The sequence below is a fragment of the Arvicanthis niloticus genome, chromosome 2, assembly GCF_011762505.2.
Source record: "Arvicanthis niloticus isolate mArvNil1 chromosome 2, mArvNil1.pat.X, whole genome shotgun sequence".
NCBI lineage: Eukaryota > Metazoa > Chordata > Mammalia > Rodentia > Muridae > Arvicanthis > Arvicanthis niloticus.
Genome location: NC_047659.1, coordinates 26,899,265 through 26,917,116, shown reverse-complemented (window position 1 = coordinate 26,917,116; position 17,852 = coordinate 26,899,265). Strand labels below are relative to the sequence as shown.

The window sequence follows — 17,852 nt, the reverse complement described above, 5'->3', positions numbered from 1 at the left end:
GCTTGTATCTGCTGCCTATAGAAAAGCTTCTAACCTTGGAAAACGTCTGGTTTCCTGCACTGAAAGGCCTCCTGTCTTTAAATAAGCATCCTGGCATTTACTATTGTCAGCTGTAATTACCTTTAAGGACTAAAAAGATCTGTGTTTACACAGGAGCATTCTTTTGGAGCATACCTATACGGCTTGCAGAACCTTCTAATTATAAAACGAACCCCTCCCCCCCGCCAGAGAGCATAAATAATATTTCTTGGAAAAAAATGGGAATCTATCAATTTCAATGGATGAGAATGGCAGACTACAAAAAAACATTAGGTTTATTAAAAATTCTAAAATGGATTTAATGGATTTATTTGAATCTTTTTTTTTTCTTTAGGAATACTATTAGATTGCCAGGAAATCATTAAAATTTCACACATGAAATAGCAACAAGCTAGTAATTCTTTCCCTAAGTTGAGTCCCCGAAGCCTCTGGAGAACACAGAGAGGTAATTGCATTTTCTCAGCCACTCCAGGGCAGGGATTTACAGGTCACTCACAGCTCCCACCAGAAACCACTGTAGATCTGGCAAACGAGGTGTTTTGTTTTAATACCAATTAAACAGGCCTAGTGGCAAACCTGATTCTAAGCAATTTCTGTATCGAAGACACTAAAAGGGAGCTCTTTAAGTTGCCAGCTGGGCAGGAACAGCTGGCGACAAGATGTCATTATATAAATGTGAAGTTTAAAAAAAAAAAAAAAAAAAAAAAAAAAACAACCATCATTCCTTTATGAGACTGCTTTGCATACAAATAGCATCCTTCACCCTCGTCCCTAAAAATACTGTGAGCGGCCTCTGCACCCCCAATCCTGTCTGCAGCAGTTTTCTAATGCACAGGCTAACCAGAGCCTGTGGCCTTCTTTACATTCCCGACCTTTTGAAGAGGCCACGTGATTTGCTGAGCAGTCAGTATTTCTGTTAATTTAGCTGTCCTCTCAAAGGAAGAAAGAACACATAGCAAATTAGACATCTTGACTGAAATGCTAATTTCTGTGAGCTCACACCTACGAAGCCGAAGAGTGGACCAGCACCTCCAACAGACTTAAGGCCGAAAGAGTAAATCTCAACAAGCACAGTGGTCCCCTCCTCAAATTCCAGCCCTGGGCCAGCTGAGGCAGGAGGATCAAAGGTCAAAACTAGCCTGAGCAACACAGCAAAATCCAGTCTCAAGAAAACCAAACAAAAGAAAGCATTTACTAGTGCGCTACCTAGCTGTTCAACAGGAGAGACCCCCACAGACACACCAGACCCTGCTACCCCAACACCTAGATTTTTGGGTCATTTTTTTTTCCTGACATGAACCCTTGTAAAAATTTTGGTTTAGGAGCCAACAATATGGCTTAGCAGGTAAAGATGCCTGCTGCCAAGCCTGAGTTCAGTTTCTGGGACAGAAGAAAAGAGTTAAGTCATGAAAAGTTGTCCTCTGACATTCACAAGTAAAATGTGGCATGTAGGGATGGAGAGATGGCTCAGTTGTTAAGAGCACTGACTGCTCTTCCAGAGGTCCTGAGTTCAATTCCCATCAACCACATGGTGGCTCACAACCATCAGTAATAAGATCCAATGCCCTCTTCTGGTGTGTCTGAAGACAGCTACAGTGTACTCATATAAATAAATTAATTAATAAAAAAAAATGTGGCATACACACACACACACACACACACAGAGAGAGAGAGAGAGAGAGAGAGAGAGAGAGAGAGAGAGATAAACACATGCCATTTTTAAAATGTAAGTTGGGCATTAATAATTAGCACACGAAGTGGCCATGAATTTGAAGGACAGCAGGGAGGGTGTGTTGAAGGGAGGAAGGAAAGGAAGAAATGATGTCATAGAATTATAATCACAAAACTAAAAAAAAGTTTTTTAAATTCTAAACAGTTTTTTTGGGGGGTTGGATTTTTCCTTCTTTCCCCCTTTTGCTTAGAAATTACATTATTATTTATATATTCATGCCAAAAAATGGAGTCGAAACTAGAAAAAGAATAGTTGAGTTTTCTCTTTCATGACTCTTTTTGAGGCAGGGTCTCTCTATAGCCCAGGATAGCTTTAACCTGGACTCTTCCCACTTCTGTCTCTAGAATGCTGGGAGTGCAGGCGTGAGCTATGATGCTGGGACTTGACTTATGTTAAAATTTATAGTAGGGTGTTTATTCAGTGTATGTCCATACACATACATATGTGCCGTGGCCTACATGTGAAGGTAGGGCATAATTCCCCAAGTCAGTTCTGGCCTTTCACCTCAGGGACTAAACTCAGGCTTTATCTGTCATATCATCAAAGTACCCTGTCTGTCACAGACTAGGCCACACAAAGCATGCTATCCTCACTTCTATCTTGGTCCTCCAAATCTTCAAAATGATGTGGGAAACAAAGAATCCTCTGGTTGTTCCCCACTTCAGCCTTGTGTTCAGACACTCTGGATGCTGTGTCTCTTTTATAGTCTTCCCAGGTCTTTGCTCCATTTAGGCCGGGCAGGGTCGGTTGCTGCTGTAGCTGCCACTGCTTGCAACCAGAAGACAATAACTGGCTCACTGGAGGATGAAGCCATGGGCATGAGGTGACTCTCCCCACTCCTTCTTTAATATAAAAAAAAGGTGTGGTCAGGTGGTGGTGGGTCAGGTGGTGGTGGGTCACGCCTTTCATTGCAGCACTCTGCAGGCAGAGGTAGGCAGGGGCAGATCTGAGTTCCAGGCCAGCCTGGTCTACACAGAGAAACCCTAACTTGAAGAACCAAAACCAAAGCGAAAGCAAACAAGAAAAGATAGGGTCTCTTATTAGGTTGCTATGCATTCGTAGAGAGCCAGCATGCCTCAGAAGCAATGCCAAAAAGAATAAGGCTTGCAGAATATATGTTCCAAGTCACGGGTCCTCTTCTGAGAACCAAGGCCCAATTGTATGCAGGGGCTGCCATCTTAGTCACTCAGAGCTACTATGACGAAGTACCACAGGATGGGGTCTTCTGAGCAACAGAAACATTTCTCCTAACTTGGAAGCTAGAAGTGGGAGGTCAGAGCAGCAACACAGACATCTTGTTCTTGGATGGGGTGAGGAGCTCTTCTGGGTTTGCCGATGACATCTCTTTTTATCTTCACCAAATAAGCAGCACCTCAGTTTCATGAAATGACAAAGAAATAGTCACCTCTGTGCTGGCTAGCTTTATGTCACCTTGACACAGGCTAGTGTCAGTTCAGAGATGGGAACCTCAGTTGAGAAAATGCCTCCATAAAAAATGGGCTTCAGAGGATCAAAAGTAAGTGTTTTAGTTAGAAGAGATGACAGAGGTTCTGGTTAGTCAACAAAATGATGGACTGGGTATTAGAACTATCTTATACCTCACTGGTACAATTAGAAATAAGTATGCTCTAACTGTATTTTGAGAGAAAAGTTTTACTTTAACAGGAAGAGTGATATGTAGGAGGAGCTAAGTGGGAAGGAGTACTGAGAGGAAGAGATGGAGTAAGGAGAGAAGATGAAGGAGAGGAGAAGCTAGGTGATGAGAGAGAGAAAGAGAGAGGGGGCATGGAGGCAGATGTTCACAGGTCTCCACCAGTCAAAGATAGTCTTTATATCTAGGTTGGGTATTGGATTACCCTTCTGATTGAGCATTACCAAACTTATAAATCCTTTGATTAACATTTAAAAAAAATGTATAAAAGCAAAAAGGAAAGGGGGGCATGGGACAGGGGTTTTCTAGGGAGGGGAAATGGGGAAAGGGGATGGCATCTTAAATGTAAATAAAATAAAATGAAAAAAAAAATGGGCTTCAGGCACACCTATAGGACATCTTCTTAATTCCTAATTAATGTGGGAAGGCCCAGCCCATTGTGGGTGGGGCCACTTCTGGGCTGGTGTCCAGGGTTGGATAAGCGACTTGAGCAAGCCATGGGGAGCAAACCAGTAAGCAGCAACCCTTCATGGCCTCTGCATCAGCTCCAGTCTCCAGGCTCCTGCCCTGTGTGAGTTCCTGCCCTAACTTCCTTCAGTGATGAACTACAGTGTGAAAGTGTAAGCCAAATAAACCCTTTCCTCCCCGAGCTGCTTTTGGTTATAGTGTTTCATCACAGGAGTAGAAGTCCTAACTAGGACAACTACCAAAGAAACGCCTAATACCATCACCTCAGGATCTGCGATTTCCACATGGATCTTAGCGGGAACACAAACTTACAATGTATTCAATCAATTGAGCTTCTAAGGTTGAAGATTCGTCAAGGTGGCGGTAAGAGGGGTTAGACCTTAGATCAGTCTCTAGATATATAACAGTGCATGCCTCTTTAGTAATGCCTTGTATCATCTGTCACCACCAACTGGTTAGACAGGTGTCCTTATTTATCCATTTATCTGCCTGCACCTGGTTTGTAATTGATTTCCTCCTGCCTTGCTTTGCCACTGCATTCTCTGTGATGGCAACTGCAGAAAGACCAAGCATTCACAGGCACATATGTGTGCACACACTTCTTCCTTGCTCTCTCACAGCTGGAATAGAGCAGTGAAGCTTTACATTATAAGCACACCATGCAAAGAAAGGAGTATCTTTCCTATGGAAAGCACCTATTGTCGGGGCTTCTAGAATGTGTTCAGATCCCGGTGTGGCAACATCAATACCCAGGGAATACTGAAGTAAAAATTAAATAGCTGCCTCTTAGAAGTTTAGATCTAACAATGTATTTCACATTTCAAAAGGAACTTGGCAATATCCTGCCATTCCGATATGAATTAGGATAGCTGACACTGTGTCCGTCCCAGCTTTCTTCTCCACATGGTTACCATGCCTCAGGACTCAGGTACAAGGAGTCGGGAGTGGTTCGGGATAGCACCACTCCAGCCTCCTCACTCTCCCTCACTGTTTTCTTATTTCCTATAGTCTCTCTCTCCGTCAGTCCATGCTCTCTGCACTTACAAACCATTGCCTCCAGGAACATCACCTTTAAAATACAAATACTAGCTTGGAAGGCAAGGTTCTCTGCAGGACAGCTCCCATCTCAGCTACTCAGAGGTTACAAGGCCATAGGCTGTGGGAGGAGTCTGTCAACCTCTACTTCCTCTCTTCCCTCTCCACTCCACCACCTATAGGAGCCTTGCCTCTACCTATGCCTTCAACCACAAAAAAGATCAGTAATGTTCAAGTTTCCCTCTTCCATTACGAAGAGCCTCGGAGTACCTTCTCATATGACCCTCCTTTGCATGTTTCTTGGGCACCCCAGGCTTTCTTCTTCCTGCACTACTCCCCAGTCTGGTTCGTTTCCTGTATCTCCAGTCTAAGGGAACGGTTCTGTCTTCCAGCCAACTTAGCCAAGACAAAAACCTTAGACCCATCTTGACATGGTCCTTCCTGCATGGCTAGTCCTCACCAAACCCACAAATTTTTCTGTCTCAATACCAATCCAATTCGTTCCCTTCTACCTCCTATCTTGCAATTTAACTGCCTTCTCTTTGTCTCCACCACACCTTCTTCTGCCTACCCCAGTCCTTTCTCCAGCATAACCAAGAGACCTTCAAAAGGTAACTCTTCTTAAGTGTTCTATAGCTGAGTGGCTTCTCATTGCTTGAAGAACAACTATATCTACCTGACAAGCTCATCCAAGACCACTGGCTCCCCAGCCCAGACCCCACACTGGCCTTCCGCTCCCATGTTCAGTTATAAGGTCAATTCAGTTCCCTCCATGGGAAGGGGGAGCTCACCTTAAACCTCCTGCTTCATCAGCTAACTGCTCTCTCTGCTTAATTCTCTGTATTGCTTACTCAAGGAAGCCCTCACTGGCTTCTCAAAGAGGTTACGTGCCTGCTATAAAATCTCTGGACACACTCTGTTCTTGGTGTTCAGCACACACGATTACCATACATGTATTGACAGTGACTACAAGTTCCCTTTACGTTCAAAGCACGGGTCTTGCCTAACTGCCCAGATTCCATGTTAAGCCCACAATTATGTACTACAAATTTATTGTAGGTCTATGATATACCAGAAACCATGCCTTACTTTCCCCAAATTATGTAGCTTAAGGGTATATGTAAGATGTCACCAAAAGACTCATAAATCACACTTTTTAAAGCTATGCAGTGGGAATGAAGTGGGACAGTCAGTTAAAGTGGTGGCATATACAGAAGCCAGTGGGATGCAGGACCCCAAAAGGATGCTAGGCATGCAGGAAGTCAGGCAAACCAGACAGGCCAGATTCCACAAGGTGGCCCTGGATATGTGTTGGAGGACTGGACTGCTGGAGTTAGGCAAGAGATGAGAAACGATTAAAACAAGGTTATTGTCCAACTCACGGTGCTTTCTAAGGCCAGCGAGCCAACCCTTTACCAAAGGGCTTTACCAAGTGACCCAGGCATCCCACAGGGAACCACCACAAAGCTTCCCACAGCCACCTCCCATCCTGCTTTCCACACACCCTACTCTGCCGCTCCTGCCAAACGGCATGGATCGTCACTCAGCGCAGGTGCTGAGTTATTCAATTATTCTAGCAGCTTTTGAAACACATGTGCAGCTAGAAACGCTTCCGAAGAGAAGAGAATCCTGTTATTTAGGCTACTAGGTCAGATTTTGATCCTCTCTTGAATTCTTGTTTGCTACATAATTGCTACTCAAGTAAACACGGAGCTTGTTGATACCCAAGCCTTACCAGCAAGAAGCAGCAACAAATACCATCACCAGCAGTCGGCTTCTAGCTCACCACGCAGTTGCAAATAGACCAGTGCTACCTCCAGACCAGACCAGCAATCCCCAGGCTCCCACCCTCAGGGAACCACAGGCTGCGGTAGCTGCTGAAATACACACACCACAAGGAAGCAAAGGGTCTGAGGAACAAATGACTTCTAGCTATTCCCATCCTCTGACACACAGCTCCAACCGCCTTGCTTCCAGATTAAATCAGACTGCTACCGTCTGAACTCCATCATAATGCTAAAGTCACCAAAATAATGTGTCTGCCCAGAATCTGGAAGCCACCCCTCACACCTCCCCCACAACCCACCCACCCGCTGCACGCCAGCTCTAGGAGATATTTTCTCCTATAGAACAAACCAAAGAGACTGAAGAAGGGGGAGAAAGGCTAGTCATGAAGCAGGCCTGTCAGGGTCCATCTTAGCAAAGGGTTTCTTTCTTCAGCCCACTATGTCTACTTCTGGCGAACCTGATGGTAAGGCAGGTCAGAAAAGGCAAGTTCTGGCCAGAGGTGACATTAACCCACAAGTAAATGACAAGACTGAAGCAAATCCTAGTTTTCATTTAGCCAAAGCAATTTGTATTCGGGGGTGGGGAGAACCCTCAGAAGCTTTCCTGTAAATATGAAGCCAGGATCCCTGGAAGTGAAGGATCTAGAAACAGAGCATCAGAAACAGATTCTAGCCAGGCTAGGGAACTGCTCTCTCTCTCTCAGGAAAGCACTTGATGCTCAGTACAAGGACCTGAGTTCTATCCCAAGAGTATACATAAAAATGTCAGGCATGGTGACATGCACTTGTAATCTCAGAGCTGGGGAGGCGGAGACAGACTGATCCATGGGGGCTCACGAGCTAGTCTAACTTAATGGATAAGCTCTAGGCAAATGAGAAACCCTGTCTCAAAGGAGGTGGACAGTTTTCCTTGGTATATAACACTCAGGCTATATTCACTAGCCTCTACACATGCTTTTGCACACACACACACACATACACACGCACACACACCCCTCCAGATACATGTACGCTCCTGCACACACATATACACACAGATGTGAACCGCTCCCCACATATGTGTACCCCTCAATCCACACATGCACATATACACACTTAAAGAGATTGATTGAGCGACCTGAATCAGGCCCACACCACTGTGCACAGGTCACAGGATGGAATGAGCTGGATATGGTGCCCAGGAATAATAAAACATTATAATAAAACAAAATAATAAAACACTTATCATCACAGGAACTGGAAACACTTGACTTCCAGTCACCCCCTTTCCCAAGAGTCTCCTAAGAGGCCAACCACCACAGGAAGGGGGAAGCACATGTCAGTCTCCTCCCTGCTCCCCTCGCTCTCACCGTTCCTCCACCTGTTCAGCTCCATCTCCAGATGCTGGATGACACTCTTCAAGGCCTTGTTCTTGTCTTTCTCTTTTTCATATTTCTTCTTCCATTCTTCTGCTGTTAGTTCCAAGTTCACAGAGACTGTATTCTTGATAGTCTTTGCTCTGGGATTAAAACATAGGGAATAATTCTGAGAAAAGCCATTAGCCCTCACTGATTTTTTATATATAACCAAGCCTCAGATTCCCTTCACATCCAAAAAGGTCTGGGATATCGAAGACTTCCTATGACATCTACCTACAGCCCTCACGCCTGGGTCACTGGCAATACTACTACGGCTTTTAAAAAGGATTTATTTTTAGTATGTGTGTGTATTTCTATGTATGCATGTCTATGTGACTGTACGTACAGGTGAACGTGAGTGGGGTATGTATATACACACATAGGTGCACATGCCTGTACCCTTGGGGACCAGAAGAGGGCACTGGAGCTATGGGTGTTTGTGAGCTGTCTGATGTAGATGTGTAGGTCTAAAACTCCCGTCCTGATGACAGAACAGGTACTTTTAACCTCTGTGCCAATGCTCCAACCTCACACTCTTATTTCTTGAGGCTCCAGAGCCATCCTTTCTTCTTCTCCTTCACATTCCATCAGCCTCTCAGTCCAATGGACTTTCATTCAAATCATGTCTTAGGGTCCCATCATGTCTAACTTCCTCTGTGTTCTCTCAGTGTGTTTTTAGGCCTTGAGTGATAGGCTTAGCCCAGTGTTCAGCATGTTCCTTTAAGCATCCTGAAGACCTCTGCCAGACTAGTCTTCTAAATAGAATTCCCAATCAATTCAATAAATACTCATAAAACACTAGGAACATACCAAGAAGGATGGACAAAGTCCCCCACCTCTTAGAGCTTGGGGTTTCTTACGTCAATGACACAAACTGAACAATCAGTTACTTTTCTCTTATTTGCCTTTGGTGCCTAGAGCCAAAGTGACAGGCACATGCCAACACATGGCTATAAGGCAGGTGGACCACGTGAGATAGGCTGACTAGGAGCCACCATGGCTTCCTACTGATCCCCTCAGCAAAGGCAAGCATCAGCATAAATGAAGTAAAAGGTTGGTTATTCTGAAATCACCCCACTGTTTAAAAACAGCCAGAAGCTGGGACTTTTAATATATAATATAATAATATATATATAATATATATAATAAATATATATAATATATATAATATATATAATGTATATACAAATGCAGAATGTCTTGAAAAACATAATGCATGACAAACATGGCTCATGGGCACCATTTTTTTTCATGGTCTCCTAGGGCGTGTGGCTTAGGGGTGTGATGTCATGTGCATGACAGACAGAAAGTTAATGAAAGGAGAAGTTGGAAAGAAAAAAATCAGCATCGGCATTAGGTGAGATTAAACAAGAGGCTTGGCTCACCAAGACCTGCACGGAAACAGACATGTTCAGCCATGTCCAGGAAAAAAAGTAAATTCTTCGTCCATTTGTTCCCTACTTGTTAAGCAGGCAAAGCGCATGTAAAAATACATGGTGTTCTGTATTACTTGCCACTGACATTCTCATTTTAATCTCCAAACAATTCTAGGACTGTCGTGTTTGCGGCTACAGCTGATGTGTGATCCAGGTTAATTACTGCTGTCATCAAATGACGTCCGGGACATGATTTCTATTTTGGTGCAAGTAATTCAACCATCCTCCCCAGTGCTACAGATGCCACTGCCAAATTAATTCCTAAAGCAGACAACTAAATAACCCAACTGTCGAAAGCGGAGTTAAACTACATCAGTGCTGGACTCAGTAAAGAATTAGGACGGTTCTCATTTGCTGTACCTTGAGGCTGCTCTCCCCAGAACCGCCTCAATTCTAATTCTTCAATGGCGGTAATTTTGTTACTACTTTAAGACTTGGTGTGGTCTGGCTTTCTCACCCCGCCTTCTAACATCCTCAGGCGGAGTGATGGCTGCGTCTGAGCTGCAAGCACAGGCACGGCTGTGTCCACTGTTATCAACTTAAGCCAGGAAGTAGGGGGAAAAAAAAACCACCTCATAGCTAAGATGCTTGCTGCCACTGAAGGATACACTTTAAGACTACTGATTTTATTTAAGTCATAAATAGTGCCCTGAAGACTCCAAATGGTACCAGAGAGAAAAAGATGGAGCCCCTGTGCTGCCTCTAGGCATCGTTACTCAGAGGTCCATTCCTCAAGTAGACCTGTCAAGTTTACTGCAGCATAACTTTCCGAGATGCCCAGAAAAAAATTTTTTTTCTTCTATTTTTGTAGTAACCCGGGGCCTGGCAGTGAAGCAATGACCCACTCAACTTGTGCAGTTTGACAAGTCTAACAAAGGAGTGGAAAGGTGCTGAGAAAGAGAAGACAGTGTAATGCCTATATTACTAAATATGGTGAAGCCTCAAAAAGAGCTAGAAGACCAACTTTACTTGTGGGGACCACAATGGCCGGTGGTCTAGACCAATCCAGCCCAAAATGAGCCTGCAGGGAAATACATACCTTGCACCCATTCCCTCTCCCTGCTACCCATTTTCTTATTGGTCTGACCTGACAGAGGCCAGAGGGAAGGGAACCACTATAGTGATGCAAACAGGGCCCAGAGCTAGGCAGAGACAACAGAATCTGAGGAGATGGAGTGGAATACAACCCACTCTGGCCTGGAGTTCAGGCAACGGTAGGAAAACACTCTCACGCTGGATCCTTAGAGTTTTCTTAGCTCCAAATGGGACTTGAGCAAATTTTTGCATCCAGAGGCCAGGGATGGAGAAATCAGCTAAGAAAAAGAGAGATGACGCTACCAAAATGGCTCCATAGATTTAAAATATCTCCCATATTTTAGAAAGAGACGGCTTATGTGTGTGCACACACATGAATATCAGTACTTAGAAGCCATAGTCCTTAACATGAGTACATAGTCTGAAACTTAGGCTAGAAGTAGAATAGACAAATGGTCCAGACAGAAACTCATACCACTGCCCTCTGATCTATGGGAAGTGCTCCCACCACAGAGCAGGGGCGTGGTCCGTTCAAAATACGGGGGGGGGGGGGGCACAAAAAACCTCCATCCACATAAGAATTCTACTCCAGATGCATCATAGGGGAAAATGGTAAAATGTCTAAAAGAAAATACAGAAAATATACTCAAGACCTTGTGTTAGGTAAAGATTTCTTGAATACAACATAAAAAAAAAAAAAAAAAAAAAAAAAAAAAACTGACTATAAAATTTAAAACTTCCCTCACTAAAAGTAGGACTTAAAAGGCACACTGTAAAACAGGAGAAGGTACTACAATACCTATAGACAGCAGTTAATTGGAGTAACTTTCGTAAGTCAAGAAGGGAAACGCAGGCAAAGATTTGAATGGGCAGTTCCTGAAAGAAGTGCCAATACACACTGCAAGAAGAATACTAGGATCTCTAGGGGAAGGGAAGTGAGCTGACGAGATGCCTTCCCATGCCCGACAGAAGAGCTAGCCAGTGAGAAAGGGCAGCGACTTTACCTCTGACGTTCTGCTGTGAGTATGAATTGTTACTATAATTTTAGAAAAGCGGTTTCTAGCACCTGCTATAACTATGTCACACCCTGTGACCCATATCTACTCTTACCAAAGAGCATGTTCACAGGCAACAGATACTGTAATGTTATTGACACTAGCCCCAATGAAAGCAATCCAACCAAACACCTACCAACAGTACAATGAATACATCCAATAGAATACTATACAACTATAAACACTAAACTGCTACACCCAGCAGTGTGAATTAATTTCTCAGATACAACACTGTATAAAAGCAGCTGAATAAAAACTATGAGATCTTATGCATGTAAGGTTCAAAGGCCTAACATGCCAATCCCAATCCGTGCGGACTGAAGTCAAGATCGTGGTTACTCTTGAGCATAGAGTACTGGCTAAGCAGGTGCAAGAGGGAGGCTGCTAAGGCAATGGCAGATGGTTATGTTTGTGTGCATTTGTGAGTGTTTATAACTGTATCCATTATGTTATGCTTCTTACTGTATGTATGATATATATATATTTATTAACATATCATGTGTATGTTAATAAAAACACATTATAGAAATAAACATATAGAAAGTCAACATCTCTCCACCTATATGCAATTAATATATATTAATATATAGAAATGTAAAATGTCAAACTCTAACAAATCTGGAAGTGAATAAGACAGAATGATCAGTCCCCCCCCCACCTTTTTCTATGCTAACTGCTTCTCCTCCTGTGGCCATCTAGCTATGTGGCATCAGTCTAGGCTACAGAGTGAGATCGCAGTGTGTGTTTACATAACTAAGTGGGTTAGTAATAAGATCCATTTTCAATCAGGTGTGGTAGCACACATCTTTAATCCCAGCACTCAGAGGTACAGGCTGGCAGATCTCTGTGAGTTTGAGGCCAGTCTAATCTGCTAAGCAAGTTCCAGGACAGTCAGCTCTACCCAGAAAAAGCCTATTTCAAACAAACAAAAAAAACAATTATTTATTTTATAGGTATAAATGTTTATATAACTATAAATGCATGCACCTACATGCACGCACATATATTTTATAACATATAAATATATGTAACAACAGTCAACGAAAAAAAAGAGGCCATGAGAACAAGGAGGAGTATACTGAAGGGTTTCTGGATCTTTTGTTTTTCCTTGCATATTTATTGCCTAGATTCATACTGAAGAGCATTAATCTACTTAGATATGATAAGTGAACATGGATCCTGGTGCCCATGACTCAGATATGTGTCTTTATTGTCCAGCTTGGCTTCCAAAAGAATTTCAGTTAGCTCACAACCATGCATGAACTAAGTAAGACAGCAGGAACTGAGAAAGGCTCTTAAGGCCAATTCTATAATTTTGTCTGAAGTCTAACAGTCAGTCACACATTGCTTAAAAATAGGGTTTCTTCAGAAATGCATCAGGAAGCATTGTACCCGCCTTGCAGCAGAGTGTGATGATCTCACTACGATGGATTAGACACCACTAGTGTGATGTACTCTCCCATGATGCTTTGTGGTTATGCAAACAGCATGGCAAGAGCAGCAAAGCCCAGTCATACAGGGTGGGGACACTGTCTCCGACACAGGTGACCTTTGGAGCTGTATTCTAGCTATTTACTACTGAAGCTCTGAGACCCTGTGATTAGCCCCACTGTGTGCTAACACATTTGCATATTTACAGCTGATGCTCTAGCCAGCACTGAACAAAATCCTAGTCCACGGCTCCTTAGGAGAAGAGTCCTTGTTCAATCTTGTTTCAGCCCTGACAGACAGAAGATCCACTTGGCAAGCAGTAACCTACTGTGTGGATGCCATTAGCATGGTGTCTGTTTTACAGCCTTTCTTGTGTGGCCTTGCTGCAGAGGTTCAAATACCATTTCAGTAGTGTGTCATCTGGGTTTGCCTGGGTATTAGATATTTTTCCCCTCCAGGGAGGGAATGAAGCTGTTTTTTTGCTTTTGTTTTGTTTGTTTGTTTGTTTGTTTGTTTTGATTTTTAAAGACCTTAAAACTAACACCTTGGGGAATATAAAGTTGCAGGTGCAGCCAACGGTGATCAGAGGACCTTCTTCCATTGGAGGCAAACACCGATGTGGTTATATTAGAAGCATCTACTGCAGAATGAGAAGACGGCCTTCCTTCAGCTCTCAAAGTCATCACCTTCTCGGCACCCCTCAGGCCCTCCATCCGGAGTGTCCAGTTTGTGCATGAAAAGGTACACACTTAGGTCCTAAGAGGACTAAGCATGTCTCCTTCAACAGCTGAGGCTGAGCGCTCGCACCTAACACTCTTGACTGCGTCCCCATCATGTGCACTTGAAAAAAGCCCTTGATTCGTCGGGAAACACGGCCAGTGGCTCTGAGAGTCCCACCCTTGCCTGTCTCCTAACTGATGTCTTGTACTTATATCTGCTGGCCGTAGCTCTAAGTGACAAGCACGCTGGCTACCTTAAGAGTCTCTTCTAACTACTCTGGCCTCCTTAAAGAGCTAGAAGAAGATGCTTGCTCTTGGTGCCTCTCGTTTTGGCATCTTCCTTTGCTCTCCAGGTGTTCCAGGGAGTACTCATATTTGAATAAGGAGACTCTAGACAACCTCACACCTTCAAGGTGCCAGAAAAGTCTGTAATGTATGCTCTGCACAGGAAATGTAGGGGAGGGGGGGTAGGAGAAAGGGCAGAGGACAGTGGTCTCTTTGGAGGGTAGTCCAATATCCCATCTCCATCTACCAGGGTTTACTGAGGAAACGGGTGTGGCTGGGGTGGATTGCAGGGGCTGGGGGAGCAGAGACAGAGAAGGACACAGCATGTTCTCCACTTAGTTTTCTAAGGAAACTGGCCCATGAGTCTGTGGGGGCCACACAGCTAAGTCAAGTCGAAGCAGCTGGCTTGAAATGGAGGTGCAAGTGTGTATTCTGGTCTCTAGTTCTCCCCGAGAAGTCGGGTTTTGCTCTTCAATGCCTCTGAATGATCAGGAGGGCCACCACGCTCATTACCCAGGGTCATCCAGTTGACTCGGTCAACTGAGTGCAAACATTAGCGGTCTAAAAACACAGTCAGAGCAATGGCTGGATTCACGTTTGATTAAAGAGCTTGGCCATTTGGGTGTGAAATTTACATCACAACTTCTGGTCTGCCCGCGTCTCACTGCTGTGTAAACATCTACACTTTCCTCAGAACGTATTTCTGCTCCAAAGCATGCTCCAGGCTTCGAAAGGGCTCCCAGCCTCTGAGGAAATGTTCATCATGAAGGAAGAATTAAAGCTCTCATGGGCCTCTAGTTAAACTTTACACCAAACAGCATCTCTTCCTCCAAGGACTATGGTTACCCCACTGGTGTCCCAGCAACAGGGTCTCCAACAGAGGTGACTGAACTCTTGGTTTCACGTCAAATGCACCAATGTGTATGTCTTAAGTAAACTGCTCACTCTGCCTCTGCAGGTAATTTGTCCTCACACTCTCGTGTCATAAATTTAAATATACACTACTCAGTCTCTGCTGAGTCCAGCTGTCACTATGGCAGGTGGCTTGAGTAAAGAGACATGGTTTCCTTCTCAGAGCAGTGCACACCAGGAACACAAATACTATCACACTCTCCCCGAGCCGCCAATCTCCCCTCACAGTCAACATGCAAACAGACTGAATTATCCTTGCTGGACCGAGACGCACTGATCTGGGCCACCTCCGCCACATCAAGGCATATTAAACAGACTTCCCAGATGATGGGGTGATTTGAGTTCACACATCTGAAATTCAGAAATATCTTTTCTGAAAAATGCTAGAGAAGAAGGTACTATGGAAGAATGACTTAAAACTAGAGAATAACGTGCTGGAGTCTAGAAAGCAAAAACAGTCGACAAAATGTTTTAATTTGGCTTTTTGATTCTCAGGTATCTGGGCTCCCTGTTGCTCTCTGACGCACAGGAGGCAGTGGCTACCTCTCCTCTGGCAGACTCTGGGCACTTAGAGAGCTAATGGGATGGGAAAAGGCAGGTCAAATAAGAAGAGTCTGTTGGGGTGGATTTTCCCTGAGAATCCAGTACTAAACCTAGAACCCTAACACACGCTGCCGGGGCTTTTCCTGGGTGCTTCAGGCATCTGTGGACTCTGTTGAGTTTCTACAACTTGAAATCACTTGCAGTGATGGATTCAGCACATCAGTGCATTTCAGCCTAGCAAAAATATACACCTCCACTGTGTCCTTGGGAGAACCATAAAAATTATGCTGTCCACAGTTCTGCAACAAGAGCACTGGTTATCTGGTACTTGGGACATAATGAACAGCTTTTGGGTTCAAAGTGCTTAATCTTATTATTCTTTTTTTTTTTTTTAGCTTTATATATTTGTCATGTATATGAGCACTCTATCTGCATATATACCTGCCTGTGTGCCAGAAGAGGCCATCAGATTCCATTATAGATGGTTGTGAGCTACCATGTGGTTGCTGGAGAAACAGTCAATGCTCCTAACTGCTGAGCCATCTCTCCATCCCAGTATTCAATCCTATTCACTCTCAGACACCATGTCTAATCTAATGTTCAGACCCATGTCTGGTGTATAAATGCGTTCAGTGCATATAGTTAATAGTAAAGCAGACAGAAGGCCCAAGAACAAATCCACTCTCCCTAAAGAATCAATTAACATGTGGACAGAGAGAAAGGAAGAAACTATCACATATTCCAGACTACTGACTAGAAAGCAAACTGGATCCAAACCTAGGTCAACTTCTAGGGGCAGTTGACACCACCCCACAAGGATCCTCCACCATTAACTTGAGGTTCACTCACTTCACTGCTCAAAAAGCATCCTATTGATCACTGTACACTTCCCACGCTGGAAAGATGATGCCAAGGGCAATGTACTCTCTGCTCTCATGCAGTTCAGGGTCTGATAAGAGAAGCAGACCAACTATTTCACCTAGAAGCATATTTGATATTACATTTGATTTCCTGGAATTCTAAATTTCCTGTAGCATTGGTTCCAGAAGTGAGATTCTACTTCATTCAAACTTTCTTTTAGACTACAACGCTATTCCTTCTTTTTGGTCCAGTCTTATCCACTACTATCTTTCCAGCCCTCAGTGCTGCCAGAGTATTTAATTTTTTAAAATAACTTTTCAAATGTACATTTGGTGCTTGGTCTACATGCATGTCTGTGTGACGGTGTCAGATCCTCTGGAACTGGAGTTACAGACAGTTCTGAGCTGCTATGCGGGTGCTAGAAATTGAACCCAGGTCCTCTGTAAGAGCAGCCAATGCTCTTAACTGCTAAGCCATCTCTCCAGCCCCACCAGAGTATTTAAGATGAGCTTGAAGTTAGTGGTAGCCTCCTCTGTACCATCATCATCCTCCCACAAGTCCTTGGAAAGAGCCACTCCATCTCTAAGATAGAGGTATGAAGCTCAGAGAGAAGTAAGGAGAGGGTGAATCAGTGGCCAGGAAACAAAGGTGTCGCTTTGCCACAAGGCCACTGCCTCAAGCATGAAGTCATTTAGGAGGAAGCAAAGGATCCCAATCCACTCTAAGACCTACAACATTTCAACACAATTGTACAGACAGCCCACAGCCGAAGAATCCTACGTCCTGTTGAGACTCAGAAAATGTCTACCATGTGTGATACAGTTCAAACAGCTGTAGCAATTTCCCATACAGAGCACCCATCCCCATTTGAAATGACTTCTTGGGCATTATCATACAACACATACTCCCAGGACTAAAGTAGGGGAGCACAGAGGCAGATCAGCAGCTGTTTAGTACTGACTGTAATAATGATAGGAGAATCTGCCCCAGCGCATCTGTCATCTGCCCAGCACATCTGTCTGGGCTCAGCCCAATGAGCACCAACAATGCTCAGACCATCGATGTCCACAGCATCCCAAGCTGAGGTAGCCAACACCCAAAAAGACAGCTAAGAAGATGGGGCCTGGGAACTGAGCAAACAAGACTGAAGAGGTCAGCAGTGGGCATCAGGGCAAGGTAGATGAAAGGAATGTGTTAAGAAAGGCAAGGAAGCCAAGCCTGCTGGCACAAGCCTTTACTCCCAGCACTCGGGAGGCTGAGGCAGGCAGGTCTCTGTGAGTTCGAGGCCAGCCTGGTCTACAAAGAGTCCAGGACAGCCAGAGTTGATTACACTGAACAAACCCTGTCTCGAAAAACTGAAAAGGGGGGCTGGAGAGATGGCTCAGTGGTTAAGAGCGCTGACTACTCTGCGCTGCCTACTCTTCCAGAGATCCTGAGTTCAATTCCCAGCAACCACATAGTGGCTC

General features: G+C 44.2%; 1 protein-coding gene across 1 annotated transcript in view; it reads right to left on the bottom strand.

Moving 5' to 3' along the window:
• Kif5c (kinesin family member 5C) overlaps positions 1 to 17,852 on the bottom strand; it is a 157,050-nt gene that overhangs the window by 60,703 nt on the left and 78,495 nt on the right. Inside the window, exon 11 of the mRNA XM_034494594.1 lies at positions 8,062 to 8,210. Coding sequence (XP_034350485.1) covers positions 8,062 to 8,210 — 149 coding nt within the window. The remainder of the gene's footprint in view (positions 1 to 8,061; positions 8,211 to 17,852) is intronic.